General features: G+C 36.7%; 1 protein-coding gene across 1 annotated transcript in view; it reads left to right on the top strand.

The window, feature by feature from the left end:
- Positions 1-12,004, top strand: part of LOC144451043 (1-phosphatidylinositol 3-phosphate 5-kinase-like) — a 46,028-nt gene extending 34,024 nt beyond the window's left edge. Inside the window, exons 31-44 of the mRNA XM_078141801.1 lie at positions 1,268-1,486; positions 2,149-2,250; positions 2,745-2,889; positions 3,425-3,517; positions 3,674-3,861; positions 4,600-4,641; positions 6,124-6,321; positions 6,815-7,066; positions 7,262-7,365; positions 7,892-8,020; positions 8,929-9,025; positions 9,298-9,459; positions 10,271-10,345; positions 10,986-12,004. Of these exons, the coding sequence (XP_077997927.1) occupies positions 1,268-1,486; positions 2,149-2,250; positions 2,745-2,889; positions 3,425-3,517; positions 3,674-3,861; positions 4,600-4,641; positions 6,124-6,321; positions 6,815-7,066; positions 7,262-7,365; positions 7,892-8,020; positions 8,929-9,025; positions 9,298-9,459; positions 10,271-10,345; positions 10,986-11,107 (1,928 nt within the window). The 3' untranslated portion in view covers positions 11,108-12,004. The remainder of the gene's footprint in view (positions 1-1,267; positions 1,487-2,148; positions 2,251-2,744; positions 2,890-3,424; positions 3,518-3,673; positions 3,862-4,599; positions 4,642-6,123; positions 6,322-6,814; positions 7,067-7,261; positions 7,366-7,891; positions 8,021-8,928; positions 9,026-9,297; positions 9,460-10,270; positions 10,346-10,985) is intronic.
- Positions 12,005-12,228: the final 224 nt, after the last annotated feature.

Here is a 12,228-nt window from a genome sequence, read left to right as displayed (position 1 = left end):
CTTCCTGCTGTATGGTGGACAGGTGTGTTTTTTAGCACAACTGAACTGATAAGGTTCAGTAGTGTTATACATGGCAAAGTATGTGTGTGTGTGTGTGTGTGTGTGTGTGTGTGTGTGTGTGCGCGCGCGCGCGTGTGTGTGTGTGTGTGTGTGTGTGTGTGTGTGTGTGTGTGTGTGTGTGTGTGTGTGTGTGTGTGTGTGTGTGTGTGTGTGTGTGTGTGTGTGTGTGTGTGTGTGTGTAAACAACTTATGTCAAAAACTGCCGGACCAATTGCCATGATATTTGGTGGGTGTATTACCTTGGATGTCTAGTTGGGAAATTTGTTCAAATCAAAATGATCTTACCATCGGTGTGTGATTTGGGTAAAAAAAATGTGATTTTTGGTCAAAAAACTTTAATTCCAAAACTACTAAAAAGGTTGGGCTGAAATTTAATGGGGATGCATCTAGGAGTGTATAGATGAAGACATATTCAGCATATAATGATCTCATCAATGATATGCAAATTAGGTGTAAAAATGTGATTTTTGGTTAAAAAACTTATCTCAAATTTGTTAATGAGACTGAAACTTGGTGAGATGTTTCTATAAGTGTTATTCTGCAGATTTTCTTCAAAATATTTGACACAATTGGCCCTAGTAACCATAACCACGCCCTTAGCAACAACCAAATAGCAGTATATTTTGGTCAAATAACAACATCTAGTAGTAGGCAAGTGAGTAAACCTTCAAAAAATGTATGCAAATACCCCTAGCAACCATGACCATGCCCATACAACAGCCAAATAATGGTGTCTTTCACAAAGATAACGGATTCTTATACAAGTGAATAAACATTCAAAAAATGTATGTAAATGTGCCTAGCAACAAGACCATGCCCTTAGCAACAGCCAAATGATCATGTATATTGCGAAGATAACAACAGGGATTAATAGACAAATGAATAAACATTCAAAAAATATATGCAAATATACCTAGCACCAAGACCATGCCCATAGCAACAGCCAAATGAAACAGTTGTGCTACAATGCTATTGGTGCTATTTTTTTTGTTGCACTTTCACTCACTTTGTTTGTGAACATACTGCCACAGAGAACGCTGCAAGTACTAATGCAATTATGCCAAGTACACCCATACTTGCACTCGCATATCATGGGGTTCTGTCTTAGCATTGTTACAGTGGTGTTACATGCCTGTGTAGTCTATCAAAATTATACAATCAAACCAGAAAATAAAATGGTGCGTTTTTATTTGTTCACATGATGTAGGGAGAATCTCGAGTATAGGAGCACCTGTAGAGTATGGTGTGTCACCTGGTATACAGGCTGTATTACACAACAACCCACGACAAACCAGAAGAGAACAAACCATAAAACTAACAAGCCAACCAGAGGAAATATCAGAACCAGCAAGTGTACCAGACAAAACACCCAAACTACCAGATTTATCAGAGTATGATATATGTGAAGTGCCTGGTTCAAATGGAAGTAAGTAGTTCAAAGATTCAAATGTAATTTTGATGACCCAGATGATGAAATGTTGCAATGTTAGTTACATTTTTGTCAAAGCAGGTCACGCTTTGTTTCAACTTAAAATAGTTTCTTGAAATAAACTTACACCATCATGTATTCCAAGTCAACTTAGTGTCATTACAATGTCATCGCCTTACTCTGTACAGAACACCTTCATTAATAACACAAAGAATATACCAAATAATATACCACAAAATAAACACATTGTAATATAAAATACCAACACTGTACTAAACAAAGATAACAGGGTGACGTCATAACTAATTTGACGTCACTCACATACATTAGTTTCTATTTGTATGACTATAGTTTCAATTGTATAACATTCTAATCAACAATACATGTATCAATCTGATTAAAATCTGATATGGTGAAAGCACCTAGATGTCGCTATGTACCTCTATTTCCATTGTTTTGTGTCGTTTGTTTTTCTCCAGATGATCACTACCTTTCCCATATCAGATTTTAGTCTGATTGCACATCAGTATAATGATCAATTTCCCCAGTTATGTAACATCGATAAGTTTCAATGGAAATCACAGGTTTCATTCAAATTAGGATCCACACAGCACTACACACTGTTTCAATTTTTAGTTCACTTTCTGATTTGTTTTCAGAATCTTCCAGACAGTTATATGAAGCAGTTGAGAGGTCAGTAAGTGATAAACCAGGTCATAGAAGAGTTAGATCTCTGGACGGTAAACACAACTTCACCAAATGTAAGTTAATATCAAATATCCTTAAACACTTTCATCAGGTTGGTAAAACCAACAACAACCAAGTGTTCTTATTACTTTATAGTAATGTTTCACCTGTTCAAGTTGACTGGCTTGCCAAAACTGTCCATTTGCTGGCTTTACTGCTAGGCTAGGCACATCAAAAGTGTTCAACAAATCCGCTATCATGAACCATGTCGCACAAAACAATTACATCACCGATTGGAACTCTGCTGATATTATTGACAGAGAATAAGACAGGTTATCCAGGCAAATCACCAGCTTCTACCAGTGAAAATATGGTGTTTCATATGATTTACATTTTATCAACAGCTGCTTCAAGTGAAAACATAATGAACTGCTCCAGACTGTTAATTTTACATTTATAAAACCAGCTTCTAGTAGCAATAATACATTGACAAGTTCCATAATAATAATAGTAGTGACTTCACAGAAGCTAGTATCACTAATTTAGACATTTTATATTTTATCCACAGCTTCCAGTAGTGACTTCACAGAAGCTATCACTAATTCAGATGATTCAACATCTTCCAAACAAAGTGACAAAAAGGGAGCCATTATGAAAACATTATTCCAAAACTTACTGTCAGGACCAATGTTTACACCACTTACTGGACCATAGTAAGTTTGAAACATATTTTCTTAAATACAAAATTTTTTTTGAATATTTTAAAGTGAAAAGAAAGAATATATTCTCAACAAATTACCCAATAAATGTAAGATAGTACTTTCCCACACTGTGCTCCAAGCACTTTACATTAATTATTATTACCCCTTGCAAGGATCTATGGGTGACATAATATCTCTCTGTATGTTTCTTCAAGTCTCTTGGGAGAATACACTTGACTGCAGCCTATGTAAGGACATAAGATTAAGGCATTCACTTAGCAACCACTGTCCTACCAGGTCCCCAATTATACAGCTTGGTTGACAAGGGCACAATCGTGGTTCAAATTGTGTTCACGTACTACATGTATAGCCATTTATAAACAAGTGGTAGGGATAAAACAAGCTGTTTGCAGATTCCAGGCTTGTCATTCTAGTATTAGACCATTTGTCCATCATGGTACACATACAAAATGATGGGTTAATGTCATTTGCAATCATATATCATTCATACTCCTAACAGAATGTTTAATTTTGTTCTTATTATTAGTTCATTAGATGAACATTACATGCTTCCACCCTTCAAAATACCAGTTGTCGTCATAGATACGGAACCAAGCTCAATTATTGCCTATGCCTTGAGGTAAGTAGCAATGGATGTCTGTTATGACTTTTCTATATCACAGATGGACAGTTAAGAATTGAACTCTATCATTTACTATCCTGACTAACTGTGCTCTTTGTACACAGGAAAAGCTCATCAAATGACAGTTATAACATTCTTAATGTTCATCCTTAGCTGCAAGACGTATGACCAGAAGTTAGGAGAGTTCAAACAAACTTTGAAGGTGTTCAAAGAACTGACCACTACATCAACAACCAGTTCAACAAACTCCAGTCCACAGCAGAGACTCAAATCAGAAAAACCATCAATACTGAAAAACACAGAAGAGTTAGAAAAATCCATAACTCAGAAACCAGTAACTGGTAAGTTTCTAATGATCCTTGAATGTGCTATGACCTATGACCTATGACCTATGACCTAACCTAGCAGTTTCATTTGTACTTATTTGCATAATATTACCTTGGCAAATGTGGTATCGACAAAATAAGACAGACACAAACTAAACTATTGCTGTTGCATGTAGTAAATTACTGACATCAGATGGTGTGGTTATGTGGATATAGTCACCTTGTATTCAAAATGGTGTACACACAGAATGAGGCAGAATGTGCAACTACTTGAGGAAACATTTGCTCTGAGAGTATTACAGAGAGGCCACCCTACCATGACTGTAATTACATTAATGTCTAATAATAGACTATATCAACATGTCATGATGATAATTTTAGTTTGTGTCTGTTTTAGTTTGTTGAAAGTCCAACTGCCATTGTTGTATGTTTAGTATCTTCTCAATCCATAAATGTATAAATACACAGAAAGAAAATGCAAAAATGTATCTCTTAGTGATACTCTATACCTTATATAGTCTAGATGCTAAACTCTCAGCCATTTCTACTAACTTTAAATAGTGTCAAGGGCTCTGTCTAGGGCTTGCCTGAGACCCACCAGAGGTACTATCATCCTTGGCTTTTGTTTGGCAAACTTCAAAGTGCAGATCCTCTTACCTTTGCAAAGCATGATAGTTGAGATAACTTGTTCTCTATTATATGACAAATACAATTATCAGTGATAGAAGAGTATATTCACACTTACTGTTTTAGATTTAGAATACAATAGAAAACTCCAAAACAGCCATGAAAAGGGTGAGTGAGTTTTATGACATGTTTATGTCATAATACAGTATAGTGTGAAAGATCTAGGAATTTTTCCACTTATATAACATGGATAGAAAATGGTTACCTAAGTGGACCAATAACTGGACCTCTCAGACTACATACAGTATTGCACTATAACTCAATTTACTATTCACCAGAACACTGTGTGAACTGCTGTCAGAATTTTCACTTCTAGATTCACTATAACTTTAAGGGGGATGCCATTCCAGAAGGCATGTTCATAAAGTTTGCATTCTGGAAAGTCAGTTTATGATTTAACACCACATACATTTTGCACGATTACAAAGAAACACCAAATTAAAAATTGTTTTCACATTCATTGTCCAAACATTGGTCCAGTAACTATTTATCTGAAGGTACTAAGCACTGAGAATCATTAATATTCATTATTCATCTCATACATATGCATGCCGGCCTACTCCCATGGGGCAATGCTGGACCACTGCTAGGACAGTGACTCTGAAGACAAATTTCAGTTTGATATTTCTTGGCAATTTTGTGAAATTTATGTGATGTGAAGTCATAAAATGACTCTTCAGAACCTAAAGTTTAATTTCCTGGAGTGGCATTCCACTTTAATATGTTCAAAGTGAATAGAGCATTACCTTTGTATGCATGGAGGTCCATTCAAGATATTACTACATCTTTGTACAATCTTTCTTCCATTTTATCAACAATAAAGATGGAATGTCAGATGTTTGGTCATTTACTTTTTCATTCGCCAAAATATTGGCCATCTTTTTATGACCAAAGTATTCATGTAACCATACCATTGATTATATTGCATGTATCTATATTATATTGATACTTTGATGCTGTGACCTTGATTGACTCTGTGTCATTCTGTTATTATTGTTATGCTTACAGAGTGTTTTGTTCTAATATATAATTTGAATGGCAAGACATACACAAATATTTTGCATAATTTTCTGTCACTGCCATGGGCCACTCTGCCACTTCTTTCAAGTTAATCTGGTGGTTTGATTTGCTAATAAGCATGTTTTGATTTGAGATGATGATGATGATGATGATGATGATGATGATGATGATGATGATGATGATGAGGAGGAGGAGGAGGAGGAGGAGGAGGAGGAGGAGGAGGAGGACGACGACGACAGCAGTGGGGCGGTGGTGGTGGTGGTGGTGGTGGTGGTGGTGGTGGTGGTGGTGGTGGTGGTGGTGGTGGTGGTGGTGGTGGTGGTGGTGGTGGTGGTGGTGGTGGTGGTGGTGGTGGTGGTGGTGGTGGTGGTGGTGGTGGTGGTGGTGGTGGTGGTGGTGGTGGTGGTGGTGGTGGTGGTGGTGAGGAGGAGGAGGAGAATGATGATTGATGATGATGACAATGACGAAGATGACAATGATGACAATGATCATGATCATGATGATGAACGGTGATTGCAGTGTGATGAAGATGATCATAATGGTGATGATCTTGATATGTTTTAATTCCAGGTAACAGAGGCAATAAAGTGTTGGCATTCCTGAAAGGCAGTTTATCTAAATCAGAGTTACCACATTTCAGTAAAGCTAAGAACACAGTATCTACAGATAGCAATCAGTTAAAAGGAGCTGATAGAGTTTATTACAGAGTTGATGATGAAGTAGATTCGCCATCTGATGATGGCAAGGATAGTAATAAAGATAAGAAAGGTGAGTTATCAGATTCTTAGTGGCAGTATATGCAAATTATGGTGGGCCTTCAGTGCTCAAAAAATTGCAGTAGTCCAGGACACATAGACTACTAAACATTGTATCTAGACTACCAAATTAGCAGTAGTCCAGGACACATAGACTATTAAACATTGTATCTAGACTACCAAATTTCTAAGGTAGTAGTTTGTTAAACGAATGGGAATTACTAGTTGTAGCTGAAACAGTTCACTAAATCTAACTACCAAACATAGACTGAAGTGAAATTTGAGCCCTGCTCTTTTTTTCCCTATGCTTCTCATGACCCAACCAACCCTATATTTACCAATGGAACCTGACCGATTTTTTAAAATGCGCCCTCTATGGCCAAATAAGAAATAATCACAAAGAAAATGGCAATAACCCATTACATGTGTGAGCCAAAAGTTTTGTTTATTGCTGATTATAATAAGTAACATCCAAAGAAAGTTTTATTCTTCTCTATTTTTTACAGATGAGACAGATTTTAGTTTGTTTCGCCGAGAAGAGAAGTCACGACATCACCCACCCAATCCACACATAGAATTACAATTTTCTGATAACACGGCCAAGTACTATTGTAGGGTTTACTTTGCTGAGCAATTCAGACTTCTTCGGAAAACTATCTTTCCTGCCGGAGAGGAAGCTTATATCCGGTCTCTTTCCCACTGTATACAATGGATAGCAAGAGGTGGAAAATCGGGATCAACATTTCTGAAAACTTCAGGTAAGAATTACAACTGCTGACATCAGACCGTATATGAATGGAACCTGTTACAAAGTAAACAACTGAATTGGACTGATAACACTTGGCTTGGAAATAAACCAATACTTTTATACTTGATATGAATGCTATAAATGAGTGTAGCAAATAGAGAAAGTACTTTTTACTTCAGTGTTACTTTTTGTATTTTCATTTCAGACGATCGTTTCATCTTGAAGCAGATGTCACGTCTGGAAGTTCAGTCTTTCTCGGAGTTTGCGCCACACTATTTCCAGTATGTCCAGATATCATCTGAAGATAAGGTAGGTCAAAGTTCAAACTGCATTTTAGACTCGAAGTTCACATATGATTTTGTCAAATTTATTTATGACTCGGGAGTTAAATTACATTTAAGGCTATCTGCTTCTTTGGAAGTTATAGCTATAATTAGCCCAGAGTATGTCAGTGTTAAAAATGTAATTTTTTACTGGGTGGACTGAGGTGATGTAGATCACTCGAGCTTGGCAGCAGTCTTTCTTTTTAGACAAACCGATGAATGTAGTGGTTCCATGACAGAGTATGTTTAGAGAATATGTCTAATAATGAAAATAAAGTGAACAATTTCCAGTCGGAAATTTAATGAATGTGGTTGTTGTTGTTGTTGTTGTTGTTGTTGTTTGTGTTTGTTGTTGTTGTTGTTTTTGTTGTTGTTGTTGTTGTTGTTGTTGTTGACCATTCAATCAATCTGTCATTGGCTAATTGTAAGCGTGAGTGTTCTCAAATGATTTAGGATTTCAACTACATGTGATAGATTTCCAGATTACCTGATATCTTAACTTATTCTTACAGAAACCTATAGCTTTGGCTAAAATACTTGGTGTTTATAGAGTTGGATTCCGTAACTCACAAACTAATAATACAATGAAGCAGGATTTACTGGTCATGGAAAACTTATTCTATGGCAGGAAGATGGCTCAGGTATGGTAAAAAATCAGAACTGGAGTGTCACCTCATGTGAGCACCCCCACCCCCCCCCCTCCTTAAAGGCCTATGATTCAATCCTAGATAAAGATCAGTACTAGAATATAACGTTGTCCAAACACCCCCCCCCCCTTCCCATAGAGGCCTATGATTCAATCCTAGATAAAGATTGGTACTAGAGTATCACCTTGTCCAAACACCCCCCCCCCCCATAAAGGCCTATGATTCAGTCCTAGATAAAGATTTAAAGATATTAGAATGTCACCTTGTCCAAACACCCACCCACCCATCACCCCCACCCCCTTTAAAGGCCTATGATTCAATCCTAGATAAAGATCGTTACTAGGATGTCACCTTGTCCAAATACCCCATCCCTTAAAGGCCCATGATTCAGTCCTTGAACAGTACTAGAATATCACCTTGTCTGAGGTCCTAAGCCCACAGTCTCCATATGATTCATTCCCATATTTTCACATTATGATACTATCTCATCATTAGAACCATATGGATTATAATTATAGAACCATTCTTTGTTCAGAACTAACTTTTTATAGCCCCCAAAAGACAACAGATTTTTACACCTAAATGTAAATGCTAATTTGGCCTTCAAGTGATAAGTTTGACCAGTTTGCTAGCTACTATATATGTGTATGTCAGATATCGACAGTCTGTTGCAATTAAGAACCTGTAGCAATAATAAAATATGTATTGCCTGATTGAGTATCCAAACCAGTCTGCTAATAATTATCTATTCAGCCCTCCCAACCTCCCAACCTCCCAACATGTGATATTAACCAACAGAAGTGTAGAATGCTACAATCTGTATTTTAATGTTCATATCAAACATATCCATGGTACGGTGGGTGATGCTTAAATGGTCAACGTTATCTTTGTATGTGTTTCAGGTGTTTGATCTGAAAGGTTCTGTACGCAATCGTCATGTTAAAGTATCCGGTGAAGAAACTGAAGATCTGGTGCTATTGGATGAGAACCTTCTCAAATGTAAGTTTGTTTTAAACCTAATATGACTTATAAGGATGTGCTATAAAAGAAAGCTCCTAACATTATTTAGTTCCCATAATGCCTCACCCAAATGTAGCGCAGGCATCATCTCAGCCAGATTTGCCAATTCTAATTACTCTGTTTGAGAGATTTCGCACAGCGAAAGGATTTATGGAAATGGCTTTTTTGGGGTCCCTTAATGTAAGCACACAGAAATATGAAATCAGCCTCGCCTTTGTTTTCTGCTAACTTTGCCTACATTTGCCTTACAGATATCATGGACTATCCATTGTATATCCGTACTCACTCCAAGACAGCGTTGACCGTTGCCATTTACAACGATACTTTATTTTTATCCGGTCGTCTTGTCATGGATTATTCCTTGTTAGTTGGGATTGATACAAGTAAAAGGGAACTTGTGGTCGGAATCATTGGTGAGTACCGTAGTAGAAATTTACTGAGTACCATTACATATTTTAGTTCCTGTATAATTCTAGCTGCACAACAAATATCAGTAGTGGGTCTTCAAGAAAAATGATGGGTCCCCTTTCTATAGTTTTGATTATAACACATCACTTCCATACACCCTTCAGTGATTGGCTTAGATTGAATCACATGATATGGGCTAGTGACCCAGAGTGACCTTAATTTGCATAGAGCAAGGCACTAGTCATGTTATATTTTCCCTAGGGTCATGTAGCACAAGAGCCTTTTCAGTGATTTGCTTTGACAATGGAAAGAATATGTGTCTGAGAATGTAATGTGTTATAAAGCACTTATTCCCTGGCCTTATTTGGGCACTAGTAGACATCATATTACCCCCATGCTGTTATGTAGCAACTATTTTTCTCAGCTTTCAGCCTCGGGGAAAGACTATTAGTTGCTACATAACAGCCTACAGGATAATAAACTACTCGTGCCCTCATAGCCAGGCAATTAAGTGTATACTAGAGATATTTTTTACCCATATTACAGTTCAAAATGGCTGTGAAAAATAATACTTTGATAATTTCCTTGAAAACAAGACAGTGAATAACCAAATATCTGTACTGATTTCAATAAGACCACAAACAAGTTTTCCTTTTGCAAAGTTTTGAGTGATTCAGACAACTTCTATTTTCAAAACAATTGGACACTAAGACACATTCTTCCTCAATAGTTATTGACCAGCTTTCATACAACAGTTGTATTATCAGCTCAATACAAATAATATTTCCATTTCTATTATTTTGACTACTTTTATAGACTATATTCGTACATTTACATGGGATAAAAAACTTGAGATGGTTGTTAAGTCTTCAGGAATCCTTGGAGGACAAGGTAACATTTTCTTTTTCATTTCTGTTGATCTGACATGCTCTGTGCAGTTTTAAAAATATCACAGGATACTTAGTCGAATATTATTCTAAAGAATATATTAGTTTTATGATCAATAATTAAATGTGCTGTAGATGTAGACATGTCTGACTGTGAGAGCTGAGTAGCAAAAACACCTGAGAAAATTGTTCAATACAAAACAGATTTGATGCGAAAGTAGATCATACAGAGCATATGTAGATATATTCCAGTAGGAAATTTACTGTATTCTGAAAGTATAACTTGTATGTACATCTCCAGAAAACTTCATATATTTATTTGGCAACTCAGCTGAACCACATAACCTAAAGTATCCAACTTCTACTTCTACACAATGCACACCTACATACATCTATTTTACATTCTACGATCTATATGTGTAATGAGATGTGAACAAGTTATTTCGCTTTGATAGCATCCTTGAATTTTAACATCAAGTTCTTGATAGGGTCACCTTTGACATGACCTTTGACCTGTGGTGAAGTATTAAATGAAAAGGTTTGGAAACAGAAGGCATGATGACTATAGAATCATTATATTGTATGGTGGAATATACTTTATGTTTTTTTTTTAAGTGCTGTATATCATGTTACTCACATTGCAGGTAAAATGCCTACGGTAGTTTCACCGGAATTATACAGAACCCGATTCCTGGAAGCCATGGGAAAGTACTTCCTGATGGTACCAGATAGATGGACAGGACTGGGAAGAGATGTTGATTGTTGATTTCAAGGAAAGTTATATGGATAGTATACAGACGAGGAAGACTGCGAAAGTCTGTAGAATTCTAAGTACTGTATCATGTACATAGCCGAGAAGAATCTACTCTACCTGTATATACCAGAACATTGTACTCCAGTGATGTAATCAGTGGAACGAATTGTGATTTTTACCTCAAAGTAAAGAAATTTACTACATGGAATGTGATGTCTTGAAGATATAATATGTGACTATTTCCTGAAAGTTTGGAGAATTTATTTACAGTGCATATTGTATCGGCAGCCTGCAAAACAGATTGGAGCTGTGTAGATTTAGAGTATTCTAGATGGCCATTTTATAGCCATTAGGGTGTTAAAGGGCTGTGTTTCAGTCCTGGGTTGTCACATTAGAGTGATCTTAATAAGGATTATGCGAGACTATTCTTTTGTTTTGGACCAACTTTTTCGATAGCTGTGCCAGATAATAGTTTTTCACATACATTTTAATCTTAATCTGAACTGGGACTTTAAAGACCCACTTTGAAAAAGGATTAAACATTAGGTGTGAAAAACAGTTGTCTGACCAAAAAGTTGGCCCAGAACAAAAAAATACTCCTATGTAATCCTCATAGCTCCACTGATATGATAACACACTAATGAGAGAACCTGGGATTGAAACCCTGGCCTTTAAGCACCACTGATAAGATAAAACACTAATGAGAGAACCTGGGATTGAAACCCTGGCCTTTAAGCTCCACTGATAAGATACCGATAACACTAAAACGAGAACCTGGGATTGAAACCCTGGCCTTTAAGCTCCACTGATAAGATAACACTAAAGTGAGAACCTGGGATTGAAACCCTGGAATTTAAGCGCGTGTACATGCATACTTGTCTGCTGCATATACACAAGTCACAGGTTTCTTATGTGGCACAGTTATCGGGGGGGGGGGGGGGGGGGGGGGGGGGGGGTAAATGATTATTTATATAGGTCATGTTGTTATTGTGATTTAGAGACAGTATAATAGAAAATAAATATGTGAATAACTAATACTAACACATGTATTGCAAAGTATGTTCACAGATAGTATGGGGAAATCCTCTAAGATGTTATATGCTACTATATTTGCACAAGACAATTACAGGTTT

This window comes from Glandiceps talaboti, chromosome 20, assembly GCF_964340395.1.
Source record: "Glandiceps talaboti chromosome 20, keGlaTala1.1, whole genome shotgun sequence".
NCBI classification, from domain to species: domain Eukaryota; kingdom Metazoa; phylum Hemichordata; class Enteropneusta; family Spengelidae; genus Glandiceps; species Glandiceps talaboti.
The sequence above is the reverse complement of the archived record's forward strand: the minus strand, read 5'-3'. Positions and strand labels throughout refer to the sequence as shown.